General features: G+C 37.6%; 1 protein-coding gene across 3 annotated transcripts in view; it reads left to right on the forward strand.

Moving 5' to 3' along the window:
* LOC100742126 (lachesin-like) overlaps positions 1-18,721 on the forward strand; it is a 184,238-nt gene that overhangs the window by 154,283 nt on the left and 11,234 nt on the right. For all 3 annotated transcript variants that reach the window (XM_012390803.3, XM_012390798.3, XM_024370563.2), the window contains one exon: positions 953-1,081. In XM_012390803.3, coding sequence (XP_012246226.1) covers positions 953-1,081 — 129 coding nt within the window. The remainder of the gene's footprint in view (positions 1-952; positions 1,082-18,721) is intronic.

Below are 18,721 nucleotides of genomic sequence, written 5' to 3' on the forward strand. Positions count from 1 at the left end.
AGGTAAGATCGAGTTTCAGTACAAAAGACTTGTAACGCAAGCATGTCTGTTCGAAGAACACGTCTACTTTTACTCCTCTCTTCTTTGATATTTTTCGAGATTATTTTAGTTACTCAAATATAGAGTTCATGGATTCCTCAACAAAAAAAGGTTTAATTTTTAAAAGAATATTTATTATCGGGAATATAGGAAGAAATAAGATGATATTTTTTAGAGACAATAATGCATTCTTTTGCATAAAACAATCGAGTATTTTCATTCCGTCGAGAGAAATGCTGATTCGCAAACGAAGGTGAAACTGCATTTTCACCCTCTGTTGTTCGCTCGCACTTCGTGAGGAGTTCGAGCAAGTAGTATCGATGTGTTGAATTGAACGGGACGATAGCGGAACCTTAAGCTTCGTATCGTATCTAATCCAATGTGTTTGATTAGTAATAGAGCCAATTCGATTATTTACTCGATAAGGTTGAACGAATCAACCGTGTAAGTAGCTTTCCATTAACATCGAGATTCAATTGAAGCATTACACTTTAGATGTCAAAAATCTGAAATTCAAACAGACAATAAGGCAAACAGACAAGTTTTTAAAAACTATATACTTAGTCTTTATCTTTCGTATTGATTCATCAAAAGCAAACTTGCAAATTTATTCGAACGAGAAATCCTTCGAATCAGCGAAAATATTACTTGCACGAGTTCGAATAAACAATTTTTTAAGCAACCAGTCTCAAATAAACTTCTCACTTTTATTCCTCTAACTGACAGCACCTTTACAAATTAATTTTCCATAAAATATCACTGTATTCGTTTAATAAAAAAAAAGTTCAGACCTACGTAAATAATTCAGATTGGTAAGTTTGCGTCTCGGTTTCTCAAGAAATCACCCATTCGACAAGCGGCTCACAAAATTTTTCAGAATCTTTAATTCCGCCCGTCTGACTCTGTATTGCAGTAGCTACTGCTGAAGGGGAAATGCTGACTTTGTCGAAAGTAACCAGAAGCGAGATGGGCACCTACCTGTGCATCGCGAGTAACGGAGTACCACCATCAGTCAGCAAACGAATGATGCTGCACGTACACTGTGAGTACGCCCTAATATCGTTTCACTAGCTATTTTCACCGAAAAGATTTATCTCAGCCACCCTTCGTAATCCAAAGATTATCTTCATAGCCGAGGAATGGATTCTGCTAATTCCCGTCTATCGGGTTCTGCCTTATTTTTAGAGATTCTTACACGTTTCTGAACACGTACCATGCACCACGATTTATCAATGTCCACCACTATCGATCTAATTATCCCCCTGGTGTAATAATAGTTGAGGTCATTTATTTACAACGATTTAATATAGAAAATTTAATATAGGAGATAGGAAAAAAGTAGATAAACAACATCTCGATGAATGGTAAAGATTTTATCGCCAATGTTAACGTGATTCTTTATCCGTTGTTTTGAGTGAATCGTCTGGAGCGTAATATGGAGATCTTGTCTGTGATAATTTTTGTTGCTTTTTATATAATTGTCGAATAGATTTTATGATAAGCTTGATCTAGGAGAAACTCGATAACTCACAAATAAGATTGCCAATCTCTCTTGGTATAATAATTTCTTTATTTAGTGATTCTTTCACGATCTATAATCATTCTATCTATAACCAACCGTTTATCAATGCTTCGAAATATTTAAATAAGTCCCTCCGTGAAGCTGTAAATTGAGTTACATCATCATACGTAAAACATATTCAACGCCATGTCACACATATCAAATTTGTAACTTGTTTCCTGCCGTCATATTCAAAATAAATATACTTCCAAACTCGTATCATTACATTGTCATAACAAAATTCTCTTCCTACGCGAAATGTGGTAAAATGCAAAATCTAGACAATATTTTTCATTAAAAATGCTTGAACTTCTTTACTATAAAAGTTGTAGCGATTGAAATTTTGAAAAAATGTATTGTACATATAAATACTTCAAAAGTATTACCGGTTCTAATAATAAAGCAATTACTCTTTAGCGCTTGAAAATTATCGTTCACTGTAAGAATATATTACAGCCCTTTTATTGAACCCTTCAACCTTTATTTTCCCGTGAAAACAAATTAATGTTTGATGCTTCATAAGTCGTGCGTGTTTTCACGAATCAATTATTTTATATATGGAGATAGAAGCTTGGGAATTCATAACACACGTGTATGGAGACTTACACAGTGTTATCAAAACACATGAATTTGTTGTTCAGTAACGTAAAGAATTTAGGAAATGTAATTGATGAAGAAACGTTTATTTTATACGAATTTCGCAAATCTTCAAATCTCTAAAAAATGTGTCAAACATTAAAAGCCTGCGAAGTCTAAAATTTCTATAAAACCGAAAAATACTAGAAATTCTGAAAATAAAAATTCTAGATCTTTTTGAAGTCTCAATATAAATAGCTATCATTTTACGTGCTGAAACAAGATCCATCGAAACGAAATTGATGGCGTTCAATTACGTGCTTAACCATGTATTTCCCTCTGTTCTTCAAGGAAAAGAAGAAAGAGGAAAGGTGAACAGAATTCTTTGAAACATTAAGACATAAAAATTTCTTAAAATTCACGACGCCGAGAGACGAAATGCATCATTGACAAAGCACAAGGAATAGAACAAAGAAATAAAATTCCTCCGGCAACTAGACCACGATAAAGCCATCATATTCCCGCCACTTAGGCACGGAGTGTATTCTGTGAATCGCACAATGTGAAGCCGCGGTCCTATCCGACGCGAGTTGCAATCTTAAGGACGTCCCACCTCAAACCAAATGCACACAGCATGGTTAGGCTACCAAAGGCAAAGGAGAACGAATGAAGAAGAAGCAAAAAGAAAGAAATAAAGAAGCGAAGAAAGAGGAAAGCAAGAGTTCGGTGGCAGCGAGTATGCACGAAGATAGCCATCGTATCCTTCTTTACATAATTTCAACGTGGCAAAAGGGAAACTCGTATCTGTATTAGAAACGGAGAAGAAGAAGCAGTGAGAAGGTGGAAAGCGAGAGGATGATTGCAGACAGTAACGGAGTGGAAAAAAGAAAGTAAGGATAAATTGCAACTTAAATAACAGCAGAAACGAGCTAAGGCGCGACGAATATAGTCTACAAAGCAGAATACTGGAAAAAGAGAAAGATAATATAATTATCCTGTAGACGATATATCGACTGCTAAATATAGATAGAGAGTAAAAGAAGAATAAGCACGAGAAAGGAAATGCGTACGTATCCAATGGAATACGCAAAAATAGTGAATAAAGTTTAATAAAGGCAATATGGCAATTTATAGTGCTCAAAGAGTAATCGAAGCAGTTTTAATCCGTTAATTTACATTTATTTATCTTTAATCTTAAAACTCCACGCTTACAATTAGAACTGAACTTACTCAAAACTGAAACTGGCACACAAAATTGAAAATGAACAGAATCTCCAAATAAAGTCTAACAGTAATTAAGCCTACAAGTTCAAGTCAACAACGGAATAGTGAACGAACAAGCAAGTTGGAAGAAAAGACGTGTAAGCAAAAGAACTGCGAAGTGAAGCACGAATCAGTGGTGTAGCCAAGGACCGGCGAGTTAAATCGCGGTTACTATTGCGTTCCTCGGTGTCTTAGGATCGAGAGAGAGGTAATTCTTCGCCGGAAATTGGATGTACCTAGGTTCCTGCTACGATCTTGCACCTGCCCTCGAGCGATAAGATCGTGCGGGATAATCGAATTTCATTGAATACGCTCCGTGCCCGCAGACCGTATAGACGATTGCATTCGCGAGCTATTGCTTCGAAATTCAAGCGATCGGGGCTATTGTCGATTGAGAGACCAGGCTGAGGAGAAGGACAAACCGGATCATCTCGAAGATGGCTGGAGGATCGTCTGTGTGTTACGGGGAAACGCTCAAAGACAGGCAGAGAAAGGGGTTTTACGATCGATCCGATTCGACTCGTTCTGATTGTTACATCGCCACGCAAAGCGAGAAATTTACGTGGTCTCTTCGTTGGGAACGGGTAACGATCGTCCCTCCTTTTATCTTCCACGAACAAGTAAAACAGAAGAAGAACGCGAGAGGACCTGGTTTCCTATCTCTGTCTTTTCTCTTTTTTTTTTTTTGATAACAGCGCGCGGTCCTCGACGCGAGTCGAAAGGACCTCGTTGCCTGGAAACGTGACCGGAGGGAAGGAAGAGGAGAGGCGCGAATTTTTGTCCGATTCGGCCATTCCAAAGGTCTTCCGCGAAATTTCATTTTGATACAATTTCAAGATAGGTCGTTACAACGAATCTTAAGGGTACTCGCGCGCGATAGAACATTTATTCTATGAGAAAAACGACGATGCTTCTTTTCGCATGAAAGCGCCACTAGGACTCCTTCTTTCGTTAATTCGCTGGCTGATAAGGAATTTCTTTCCGTATCTCTGCTGCGAGAAATTTGTGAAAGAAATTTGTTCCTGGAAGTAGGAAATTGAATATATCGAAGTTAATGTACAAAATGTGAAATGTTGGTATTGAAGCAACATCAAAGCACTTTCAGAATAATTTCGTTAGAGTTAACGAAAACCTTTATTTAAAACGTCTTATAGACCAATCGTTTCTCGATATTTTTAACGAAGAATAACAAAAGGACCTGCAAAAGAAATTGTACGTAAGAAAACTACGATGCATCATTACGCCTGTGAAAAAACATATTCTCCGAGAAAGATGGTATTTTTTGAATGATTCGCATATTTTCTTCCGCATAATTTTTTAATTGCAACCATACCACTTGTCCCAGTTACGTGGACCACTCTGTATATTGTCGACAACTTTTCTACGTTCCATGTAACAGACAATATGAGTTTTAAAAACTTGTATCATTTGTTCACGTGGAAAAACCTTCTCATTTTTCTCACCAATGTCTAACTCATATCCGCCTAGATGGTTCGTTGATGTTTGATGAAACGCGTTGATAATGTTCAACATATCCTCGCTATACGAACGTACATAGCGACAGAAGTGGAAAATCAGATTAATAATCTCTGGCTTCTGAATTAAACATGCAGTGGTTCAAATTCAGCGCGTAATTCCCAATTGTGCAATAGCTGGTCATTATTGTGCAGAAAGCCTGCTTAACCGTTGCCAACACCTTCCCACCATTTTGCTTTCCCTGTTGTACAACTCTTGAATAGCAACGTGTGAATGGAAATAACTGACACATCGGCTGCGTTCATAGAGCTCTGGTTAATTGTTGGTTGATTACACGCGATTTACTGGCCGCGACCAAAACAAATTCGATTGTTTAATTAGCGTGTCTTACAACGGTGAAACGATACGCGAACGAGACTCCGTTCATCGCGTGATTTATCACGTTAGTCATAGTTATCTGTCGTTTTTACTCGTCAGGAGATGATGATCGTACAGAATATCGTATAAAATACACGAAACGAGCATATCTGTTGCATAACTTTGACAATCGCTGGCATTTTAATCGATGATTATCTTTGATACGATAAAAGGAAGAGTCGAAAATAATATTAATGAAAGAGTATCGTAGTAAAACATGGTTTACCTATGTAATAATAGAATGGAATTGGGTATTATCTTATTAAGGTAGAGACACCATGGTTTTCTCATTCTAAAGCGAGGAAAATGCTGCTTCCCGTGGACCATACTTATCCCGTGGAAACCGCAGTCTTCTCTATCTAGAATCCCTTAATGTCTTTCCTTGTAAGCTTATTTTACGTCAAAAAACAACACCGTTTAAATGGACCTTAATTCGTCAGCAATCTCTCTATTCTATTTTTGAATAAATATTTTCTTTCATTTACACTCCCAAATGACAATTTATTAAAATTCAAATGTAAAGAAGTTCTCGTATCTTATCAATTACTACGTTTATTTTATTAATCGATCTCGTGATTAATCTTTCTACATTTCAATAAAGTTCTGGTTATAATTTAATACTTTAATCGCAAGTAGTTATCCCTCGACGATTCTAAATTTTATTATTAAAAACACCTATAAAACATAAAACTGAAAGGTTGCAGTTTTCTGTTGGTTACGTATACTTTCTACGATGGTACTCAAAAAAACAGTAAACCTCAAAGTGTTTATTAGCCGAAAGTTATTTAGCAAGGTGGCTTGGTTCTGCAGAATATTTCGGTCAAGAAAATTAAAGGGTTAGATTTACTGGGTCACTGTTCTACCCTAAATAAACGTGCCCACTAGCTATCTATCTAGACCGTTTCACTCGCAGGACTTAATTTAGATTCGTGCGGATTAACTTCTAACTTTTGACCGACTCTGCAACTAGTCTACAGCTACGAACCTTTTCACGTCACTGATCACGCTACTGATTCTTCCAATTTTTATTTGCAACAATGCACGATCTAATAAGACAATAATATCGAAATATTTGCACCAACAATGAACGATTTGATCAATCTTCTTTGATCATTTTGAAGAATATATTATCCATGAGAATCACGCGTAATATACCGCGATACAACAGTTTCATTTGACAGAAAACTAATCGATAGAGGAGAAAAAACAAGGGGTACAAGTTTCCAATAGACCTAATAGGCGATGCTAGTCGAGGCTTCGCGAGTTCCTCGCAAATTGAAGTAGCCTCGATGCATCGTGCTACCTGCATTTATCGCGGCTGTCTGCGTTAATCAAACTGATTACAACTGCCGTAAATCGCTGTCGCTGGTGGAACAATTTCGGGCCAGTTCACCTCTTCTGGGACAAATTGTACGAAGCTTTATTTTGTTCCGCGCAATTCCGCTTCCATTCCTGGAGTATCGCATGTAACAATCGCTTTGTAATTGCTTATGACGATACATGGAAGAACTTATAAGAACATAACTAGTTCCGCCACTATTCCAAATTTTCATAGTTGGAAGGTTAAAATTTATATATTAAGAGAATTTCGGGGAATAGATCTTAATATGTCATAAATGTCTTATGTACTTTACTACTCACGTATTAAAATACTTTGGTTTTATTATAACAGTATGTAAATTTTATCAAAGTATACGAATTAACGATTTTTTCTTATTCGGTAGAATATTACAACCAATTCTTACGAAGAATTTTTAGTAATTACGATGTCGCGTTTCCATGGCATAATATCTATAACCTTATGGTAAGGCTACTTCTTTTAGTACATATCTTAATGGATTAAAGTATCTTCTTTAGTGGTCTACTCTATTTAGAAGCTGGATGACTAGAGGATTGTAATGCTTAGTCAAGCGTATACTGTAGCTGTTACTGAATTTCAAAATTTCTTCTTTAACTGTTGGTATTTTTAAGTCTCTGTGTATGGTTTCATTGCTTTACATACCGAGGGGCATTACAGATAAACCTGAGCGTTTTCGATTGAAATCATTCAATGGATCTCAATGTTAGAGTTGAATTCCTGCATGCCACAGTTGAATCCCGTAGATCCATACAGGTTTTAGAATGATTTTGTATAAAATGATTTTACTTTCTAGACTTAATTTCAAACGCTGACCTATGAGCCAGTACAGCTGTCTTACTTTAAGTAGAACTTACTTATTTCCAAGTTAATCTTTTGTTTAATAGCATTCCTAGATACTTTACTGTATCTGTGGCGGATGAAAAGAGAGTTGTGCGTTTCGTCCCGGGACTACCGATGGACTCGTCAGTAAGGGTATGCCCGGTAGTCCCTGCCTTAGAGCCCTTAGACGTAGAGGGAGTCTCGCTAGGTGCGGTATTTGTATCAATCGCTCGTATATTCAACCGTTAGCGAGTTAGACAGACAGACTCGTTGTCGTCGTAGCCCTCTAGTGTTGGCGATTGGTACCCGCGGCTCGACCTGTCGGCATCCTATTGATACCGATCCGCCACATATCCATGGCTGGAATTACTGTGGTGTTTAGCATTACCAGTGGACATGTGCATTTGTTTAAGATGAACGTAACATGCGTTGATTTGCCTTCATTTGTGTTAATACGCTATGTATGGCAACATTTTACAATTTTATCCAAGTGCTCCTGGAGGACTAGAGAAGCTACTTCGGGGTTTTTCATTCGCTGTTAAGACTGCAGTATTGTCAACAAATGTAGCTCTATTGACATTGGCCGAAGTGAGTAGGTCTGTCGTATAGATAAAGTATAAGATTGGTCCAAGTACACTGCCTTGTGGTACTCCAGCCTCAGTAGAAAAAGCTGCAGTTGTACCATCTAAAAATCTAATCTTAAATTGTCTGTTATTTAGGTAAGAATGCATGATTGAATAGTATTGACGAGACAAAATTTTTTTTGGCTTGTAATAATCCAGGATGTCATGCCTTATCGAAAGCCTGTTTAATGTCGGAGAATACTTCTGAGTAATATTTTTTCTTTTCCAATTCCCGGCTAATATTATGTGTAATACGGTATACCTGTTCAGTTGTTGAATGCCATTTTCGGAACCCAAATTGATGATTTGGAGTCGTCATGGTATCATGCAGTATGGTACGTAGGCGTTCGCTTAACTGTTTTTCGAAGAGTTTGGATAGGCTCGATAGTAAGCTGAATGGATGGTATGATACCACTTTCGTTCGTGAATGAGTGTGATGATTAACAGTTTCCATGAGAATGGATAATAACCAAAAATGGATGATTACGTCAAAAATGGATATCATGAGTGCTATCCCCTTTTTTGATAATTCTTTGATCACCTTATCGCTGATCATGTCGTGTCCTAGGATCTTCTTAGAGTTAAGGTTTTTGTCAATCATTGCATTGACTTCCTGGGAAGAAAAGAACTTGATAGGGAAAGAGGCTTGGCTTGACGATTGAAGATGTTTAAATATCTCGGTTTCACACGAAGTGAATTTAGGAGAAAACGGTTTGAATACTGTAGGTAGATGAGAAGCGAATAGGTTGGCTCTGTCTATGGGACACTTTGACCAATCACCACGTGGAGAGCTAAGGGTAGGAATTATTTGCTGTGATCTGGTGAGTCTGTTCGGAACTTTCCAGAGAGAGTAGTTCGTAACGGATGTGGGAGACAGCTTCTCCCGATATATTTGAAAACACTCATTTCTGAACTTTTGTGGAAATTTTCTGGTTGGGTTGTTTAGTTTCCGTTTGTCTTCTATTTTGTTTTCTTCAAGTTTGTCTACTTCAGAATGTCTGCTACTTTGCCATAACCTTTGTAACTTCCTTTTATCTTCGATTTTTTCTTTATAGCGTTTGGATACTTGTGTTGGGTTATATACTCTAACTTTTGGAGTAGAAGAGCGACACGCATTTATTATGTTGTTCGTCAGATACTCAATAGCTGCATCTATACCTTCTTTTGTTTTTAGTGGTTTGATTTTGAAATGTTGAAGGATTCCCTAAAGTGAGACCAGTTAATTGGTTTGTTATAGATTTAGATAGCAGGTTGATTTTCAATAATTGTAGAGCCGACTGTTACAATAACTGGTGAGTGATTTGAGGACAACTCTAGAGAAGAATTAATGTACCTTGAATGTACCTCGGGGATATATTTTTGTTTATGAAGAAGTCAAGTAATTTGTTTGTGTCCGTAGGCCAGTACGTGGGCTCACCTGTACTAACGTAATTTAATTTATTTGATAAAATACTTTTGTATAGTAATCTATCTTTTGAAGTGATGTTTCTATTACCCCAGTCAATACGTTTAGCATTAAAATCGCCTCCTGCTATAAACCTGTGATCCAGACTTTAAAAAAAATGATCAAAATCCTCCTGTAATAGACTGTGCCTCGAAAAACAATACATAGCAGGTATTTCAAACGGGCTATGCCAATCTTGAATCATAATGTTAGTTGCTTGGAGATGATCCTTCTTGTATAGTGGAAGTCGTAGTGCTTGATATTAGATTTTATAATAATACCTGATCCGCCAAATATTGTAACCGCTGGCTTTAAACTAATTTTTGTCCGTAAAATGAGTTTCAGAAATAAGCATTATGTCTATTTTTTGGCAGTTTAGAAGATTTCTAGGTCGTTTTTATGTCGAGCCAGACCGTTAGCGTTCCGATACGTATCGACTTCATTGCATTGTAGCGGCACATGAATCATAGCACGAGGCGGATCAGAGCGACTCATGTTGTTATTGCGCCTCGAAACACGGACACAACCTTGACGTACGAAACATATCGACAGACAAACTCCGGACAAAACAAAGTCACCGTTATGGGCAACCGTCGATCTAAGACAAATTCAAATTTTCCGACCAGTATAAATAAACGGACGCGATCGCGAGCGAGGCAATATATACCTAGTATCTACGATTTATGGATCAATATCTACGAGTCGAGTTTTCCGTGAGCGATCATACTCTATCCTTGCGAATTCATTTGTACGAGCGTCCCTCGATGGATATTTATTATATTTATTCAAAATATAATTGACGGATTGCAGCAGCAATTTCTCGTATTCCAAATTATTAATCCTCACTCAATACACTACAGCATTAAGCGTCATTTTGTTTATTACACTAACGTTAGCAGAGGAAGCGAGTTATTGATCCGTTCTGTTTGTTTCTCAATTAGTTTCTCTAGCCCGTAAAAAATTTCTGTAGTTTGTTATTTTGTTGAAAATTTCGTTATTTTGTTTATTACTAGCGTTAGCGGAGCCAGCAGGTTATTGATCTGTTCTGTTTGCTTCTCAATTAGTTTCTCTAACCGGTAAAGGATTTCTGTAGTTTGTGCATTAACTGTTTGGCTGTTATCGTGGGCGTTTATTGCTCGTATTTCCTAGAATTGCCCGAGTATAGGATACGAATGAAGAGGCAAGTCTTAAATGACTTCTTATTTCGTTATCTGGAGAAGTAATATTAGGATTCGGATTGTATTTAAGTCTAAATTCAAGGTACATTTTTTTACGGAGCACTTTATGAACGGAACAGCCTTTATAATTTTTTGGATAATTACCTCAGCAAGGACGCATTTCGGAGGAATGTCCGTCGGTTTAGTAATTGCTTCACAACTTTATCAATGTTATAAATGATTTAATTATTTGCTTGAGGTCTATGAGAAACAAGGGCATTGGATTTTGTGTAGCTCTGTGTTGTATATCGCTGATATTAGTTATTTCGTGTCCGTACTGTAGAAGTTCTTCCTTTAATTCTTCTAGGTCTGCTGAGTAATGTAAGTTGCGTAGGATTACACAAAAAGGTCTGTCCTGTCTTAATTGAAACAGTGTGAAAGTTAGCATTCAGCATTTTTAGAAATTTTATTATTTTTCTATATGAATCAGGGTTACTCGATATTATCTTGACCTGGTCATTATTTACTTTTTAATTTGAATTCGTCTATACTGACGACACTTATCAACGTTTTCGTCATTATTTGTATGTCTATGACGTCATCAGGGTGGGTTGGAAGAGATGGGGAGTCCTTCTGTGATAGTTAACTTTCAGGTATATCCATCAGGTGTATCTAATAGTACAAATCTATTGGAGGTTGTTATTGCGTTTGTGGCGGATCGGTATCAACAGGACCCCGACAGGTCGAGGCATCAACGCGGCGCAACACCTCCCAGGCGATCCGCTGGTACCAACCGCCAACACTAGAGGGCTACGACGACAACGAGTCTGTCTAACTCGCTAGCGGTCGAATATACGGACGATTGATACAAATACCGCACCTAGCGAGACTCCCTCTACGTCTAAGGCAGGGACTACCGGGCATAGCCTTACTGACGAGTCCACCGGGTAGTCCCGGGACGAAACGCACAACTCTCTTTTCATCCGTCACACATTTATATCAGAATCTTCTTTGGATTTTGCATTCCTTTTTATATCCTTTTTCCCCTCCGGACTTCTTCTATGCTTATTTCTAGAAAATTCTTTGGATGAATGTGGCAGATCATTTAGATGATGGATTAAGGAATGTCCTGGTTGTATGTTCGAAGCCATCTCCTAACCACATAATACCGATTATAGTGAAAATCGGTATCAACGATCGAGTAGTTTCATACGCTACTCTTCGTTTTCACTTCAAGATACATAGCTACAGTTGTCCTTTTCTAACGGTATTATTCGCTTACTGTTTGTAAACTGGTGGAGGATTATAGCAGACGTCTGTACGCCATGACAGCTGGATCACGACTATGAATTAATGATGAATTAGTAATTAGAAGCAGCATATATTGACCTGTTTATAAGCGAACATTTTACACACATCTGTCCCATTCTCTAAAGTTGCTTCTCTAAATATAAGACATTTTTTTCCTTCGCAACAGCATTAGTGACAAATAAACGAATGAAAAACGATCGTCTAGTACACGCGGTCTCCGTGAGAGAAAACTACGTCTGTTCGGGAAAGTTTCGCAAGGTCGATGCTATTAACGAGATTCCTGATACCGGTGATGCACCAGTAACGACTGCTATAGGAAGTTGATACTAAAAAGCGACGGATAGTTTGTACACAAATTCCGAGGCGACTCGGTTCAACTTCTTCTATGAATTTGAAACTCGTCGCAAATGGAATTCTTCGTTGAACAGGCGTTCAAATTCGCCGAAAGGAATGGAATTCGACCACTTTCCAAAACTTAAAATATGGATTTAATTGAAGTTTACACCACTCCCCTCCGATGACTATGTATGAATTGACTAAACTTTAGTCCCGGGACGAAACGCACAACTCTCTTTTCATCCGTCACACATTTATATCAGAATCTTCTTTGGATTTTGCATTCCTTTTTATATCCTTTTTCCCCTCCGGACTTCTTCTATGCTTATTTCTAGAAAATTCTTTGGATGAATGTGGCAGATCATTTAGATGATGGATTAAGGAATGTCCTGGTTGTATGTTCGAAGCCATCTCCTAACCACATAATACCGATTATAGTGAAAATCGGTATCAACGATCGAGTAGTTTCATACGCTACTCTTCGTTTTCACTTCAAGATACATAGCTACAGTTGTCCTTTTCTAACGGTATTATTCGCTTACTGTTTGTAAACTGGTGGAGGATTATAGCAGACGTCTGTACGCCATGACAGCTGGATCACGACTATGAATTAATGATGAATTAGTAATTAGAAGCAGCATATATTGACCTGTTTATAAGCGAACATTTTACACACATCTGTCCCATTCTCTAAAGTTGCTTCTCTAAATATAAGACATTTTTTTCCTTCGCAACAGCATTAGTGACAAATAAACGAATGAAAAACGATCGTCTAGTACACGCGGTCTCCGTGAGAGAAAACTACGTCTGTTCGGGAAAGTTTCGCAAGGTCGATGCTATTAACGAGATTCCTGATACCGGTGATGCACCAGTAACGACTGCTATAGGAAGTTGATACTAAAAAGCGACGGATAGTTTGTACACAAATTCCGAGGCGACTCGGTTCAACTTCTTCTATGAATTTGAAACTCGTCGCAAATGGAATTCTTCGTTGAACAGGCGTTCAAATTCGCCGAAAGGAATGGAATTCGACCACTTTCCAAAACTTAAAATATGGATTTAATTGAAGTTTACACCACTCCCCTCCGATGACTATGTATGAATTGACTAAACTTTCATCGACCAGTGTGATATTTATCGAGGAGAAACGCGATTCTGATGACAGATCGATCGAAAGAAGCTTATGCATATTTTAAAGTATACCTACTCTGCAAATATTATTTTAAGATATATCTGACGACTCCTTTGAATTTAAATCTCGTATTAAAATTCCAACGTTATTGGATTCTATTCTTACTTTGAACTACGTTTAAAATACGAAACATTGTAACCTGCAATTTTTCTTTCCCAGAGAACAAGTATTCTAACGTTAAGATAATAAATCTAAAGATATCCTTTGTGTAAATTATATCACCATAAGCAATACAATGGCTGCAAAAAAAGTATTTACGCATACCTTTATTTTCCAATGAAATGCTTTTTTATCAGCTTTCACGTTTCATTTTTATAGTACCAAATTTTTGTAGTGAATCCCATACAGATAGGAGAAATCATAGTAATGGTTTGAATCAGTAATGAAAAATTGTCGTTTTTATTGTCCACGCGCCAATCTGGAATTTCGTCTCTTGTTTCCATAGATAAGAACTTTACGCGCATACCTCTTACTGCAGTATTGGATTTCTGTCGCCTTTACCTACCACTACCTCCCCTTACACGTTAAACTGCAGTTTACGATTTCTGCTTTACATCCTTTTTACGTCGCGCACTTTTTAGTCGAACTATTGTGATTTATGATCGCGTTATCATCCGTAACATCACGACCAATGAATTCCTTCCATGGATACGATCGGTCGAAGCATTCTTGCCGTGTGCGTATACTAGTCCAAATGGAATCGTATTATTCGATTAAAACGAGCAATCTTGTATCTCCATTGGACAAACAGAAATTATGGTTACGCTGGTAGATCACGTTGGAATTAACGATTTTGAAATTGCTTATGCTGCTCGATTCAAATTTTTGAGATTGGAACTTTAACGTTGAATGTACTAACGTCGATGTAGGTGTAGTAACATACGAAATTTGAGCAGCAAAGCATTTTTTATGGATTGTTAACATTCAAACGAATCGCATATAAAAATATTAATATTTTTGCAACTTTTCAAGGATTACGATATGCACATTTGCAAAATTCAAAATTCTTATCCTCAGTCCATCTTTTAAACCTACGTTGGCAAGATTTTGCAATCTTTGGCCTAAATTTAATATTGTATAATCGCGTAACGTGGCAAGCATTTGTCAGTCACTGAAGGGGCAGCAACGAAGACGATATGAAATTTACATTATTCCCAGGGATTATTTGCGTCAAAACGTAGCGGATGGACGCCGGAAACTCGATGGTTACTGGTAGTTTCACAAGCGACGAGTACATCTTTAAACTGTCCATCAATATTGAACGAAGAAACCGTCGTACCAATCGTCTATTCACGCCGCGACGGCGGCTTGGTAGAGATGCAGCGAAGCGCGAAGGTTACAGTATTACCATGGAAGTACGAAGATCTGTCCTTTGGCCTAGAAGCAGAGGGAATTCTGCTTTCTATGGGAGCCATCCCCGCGAAACCACAACCTGCTCCCTTAGCCAGTCAACCTAGAAACCTATTACAGGATTTCCTAGCGTTTTGCCGCAGCACGACAAGCGTATTTCGCTCCACAGTATTCCCAACTGGACATCTTTAAACGATTCGCTGTTTTAACACGTTCTACACAACGCCGCCACCCGTTACGCTTGAATTCGTCCCTTGTCGACGATTTAAAGCAAATTTTACATTTTACATGTTCCATCTAATTGGCAGTATTACAAATTTATCCCTTTTCCTGGCTATGTCTCTCTCTTGTTCAAATGAAATAGTTAAATTTTTTATGAAAGTGAAAGTATTCTAGAAGAATCATTCTATATTAAATCAACATCTTTTTCGAAATAAGATTAAATCTTTTTGTATCCCAATTTCATTCTTATCTCGGAAAACCTTCAATATCTTTATATATGAAATTCTAATATAAAATTACACGAATCAATAACGATTCTTTCGTTTTACTCTCAAACTGAAGGAATTTGTTAACGATAGAAAACAGTCTTGCGGGTACAATCCTTAAATTCTGAAGAAACTGTAAGTTAATAATTCCTTGGTTTAGTCAACATTCATACGAGACAATAAATAGACTAGGGAGAACCGGCGCAGTCGTTAATACAAGTTAAGAAAGATTTATCGGAGGTTACCAGCAACTTTTGATATTATAGCGTTAATACTCATCATGAAGATCGGCTACCATCGGAGAAACCACATAAAGCGGCTTGACCAGCCGACCTGGAAACCTATTAGGGCATCCCAATGTTTCGCCTTACAGGCTTACTTCATCGCCACAATCGTATCAGGGGACACACCTTCGGCCGAAATCCTAAGCTATTAGCCGGGATTTCTCTTTCCTCCAATTTAAATGATTTATTTCGCGGCGAGCCGACCTATCTCCGACCAAATACCATCCTAGCCCTCTAACATTTTCAGAGAATGCCAGCACTGGCGATATTTCGCCCTGTCGTTGCTGGCCCTTCTACAATTACCTTTCTTCCTTCCTCCCTCCCTTTCTTCCTTCCTTCGATAAAGATCAAATTGAATTGGTAAATTGATAGAGTTTTGTTTACACCCAGGCTCGCAAAAGTATTCGGATATTGGGAAATGCCGATTATGAATATATTATGTGTATTATACAAAACGTTTTGAAATGTAATTGGTATTGTAAGGAAACCTAATTGTCGCAATTTTATTGATGGAGCATGGAACAAATCTAAATACGTGCATCTGTACATAGAAGCTACAAGATATTCAATGCAAGTATACATTTCGCAGAGGTCACAAAAATATTTAAGCTCGGAATAACTTTTTGGCAAAAAGAGATTCAATCCGTTGTTCCTGGCAATTCGATTGTGGAAACGCGCGTTTATTGCCTCGGTGTATGTACATCTTTATTCACGTTTTTTGGATATCATCGTACTTTCAGCCTGGCCAATTACAGAATTGGATTTCGTTCAGCTCATTAATCTAAACATCGGACCGAAACGACAGTTCCGCAATCGAGCTAAATGAATATTCGAACGAACAACGGTACGTGTCGAGATATAAAGATTGATTTACAGGTCCCGCAAGTCTGTAGTTGAAACGAAAAAAGTTTTAATTCCCGCCATGGTGTATTAAATAATTCTGTCCGTATCGACGCGATGCCCTCAGCGTCGAAATTGTTCGTACTGCGATAGCTTTCATCGAAACACAGTTATTTTCCCACCTTGAATAGCTTTCGAATACCTCTGAACAGGTTTCCTATTTAAATAGACTCTTCCAAATAAACATTTCCTTTCGAACAGATTTTCCAAACGCTTTTAAAGTGTATCGGTTAATTAATTACGCTTAATTAATGTACAATACGTAAAATGAATCCCAAACCGATTCACGCGATACGTTCATATTGCAGGAAGGTTGTGATTAATTATTTCGTTGATGGAAATTTAATGAATTCTTGGCTGATACGAATTAAAACTTGTTTGTTAATTAAAGCCCGTTTGACCGTGTTTCTGATTCTACAACAAAGGTAATTATTCGAATTGACGTTGTGTTTCGTTAAATTTATATTTTAGTCCATCTTTGTAAACAATTAAATTTAAGTGTATAGCAAACAATACGATTTAAAAACATGGTTGGAAATTTGATTTTTAAATATTTTCTTGAATTTATGTTGTAATATTGGTAGAAGGCAACAATAGATTATTCTACGAGCTGCCAGTGAAGGGAATGTATTTTCCTCTCACTAGGGAATCAAAGGGTTCTCACTTCATTCCATCGTAAACCTACAAGTCCCAAGGGCACGCGAGAAACTGCAGATTTGTTTTCGTGTTATGCACGACGTGGTCTTCACCGAGTTGTGGTTTAGTTTGTAAGGTAATCGATATATGCTATCGTAATACAGTTCAATTTTGATTTTAATCTAATTTGCCCTTTTCGAACTCAGCTTTCTAACTCGATCAACTTCCTGACACCTTGAAAACTTCATCATGCTTTTGCGAGTCTCTCCTCTACAACTAAACAGACTCGATACCACGTTTTATACTTCTATTAACAAGGTACAAGATTTATATAATTTACATTTGCAAATTTAATAAGTAATTATTCATTTGACAGATAGTTTGAGAAATTTATATATCGAATTACTTTTTACACCATCTTCTATTTGAAGATCGTAGGATGGATATGATAATTGTACGCTTTTGTTGATTATTTTTTTTAATCTCGAAAATTTTAATGACGCAATTAAAAATGAAAACATCCTGTTAGATTCAGACGTAAGTTTTTAAAAAATAATTTACAAGTCGCTGAATAATTATCAAAACAAGCAATATTTTGATACTGTAATGTTCGGTATTTTGAAAATTTTGAAGGCAATGAAAAATCATATATTTCGCTTCCAACCCAAATAAAGAAACAATTATGGTAATACGGGATCAAGCGACATACTGAACATACTGAATTTTAATGCTGATTCTTTATGAAAAATAATGTGACTTATGTCCCTGTAATTTCAGATACAAAATTCACATTGCAAAAATAGTTTCAGTTCCACCACCAAAAATTTCATTCTATTACCTGAGTACCTACGTCTCTTCACAACTCTATGAAATCCTCTCTCACCAATTCCAGTGCCTAACCCGATTCATCCCCAATGCATCTGGATCACGATGATATGTTGCAATAACATCGCTGGTCGAAACCTTCTTACGTCGAAAACAGATCGGAAATCCGTTTGACGAAACAAGAGTCTCGCAGACGTCGCTGGTCCACTTTTCCCGACTTATCTTGGAAATATATGTATGATTAAGCAAGTGGTCCGAGACACGAGGAGTACTTTGTAGCCGCTTCTTCCTCAAAATGCAGGAACAAACGTAACCTACTCCGGTCAAAAGAACTGGCCGGCACGGAAAGAGGATGATTGTTAAGACCTAAGCAGCTCACAGAAAGCTGCTTACGATATTCGGAACGATAGACGCGCTACGCCGCGAGTTACCTTCCGCTCCTTTTTAAATGACAGGACCGTCAAGTACGCCAGCATTTCATTATCATAAGTTATGCGGCCTCGACGACGGCTAATGGCCACCACAAAAAGACGAACACCAGGAAATATCTCGTAAGGCGATTGTAACCGGCACAATACATCGGCATGCGATCTCTGTTGCTTTTAACCATCCCGCTTCCGTCCTACGACCATTGCTCTCTCTCTCTCTCTCTCTCTCTCTCTCT

The sequence above is a fragment of the Bombus impatiens genome, unplaced genomic scaffold (assembly GCF_000188095.3).
Source record: "Bombus impatiens unplaced genomic scaffold, BIMP_2.2 scf_0044, whole genome shotgun sequence".
NCBI classification, from domain to species: Eukaryota; Metazoa; Arthropoda; class Insecta; order Hymenoptera; family Apidae; genus Bombus; species Bombus impatiens.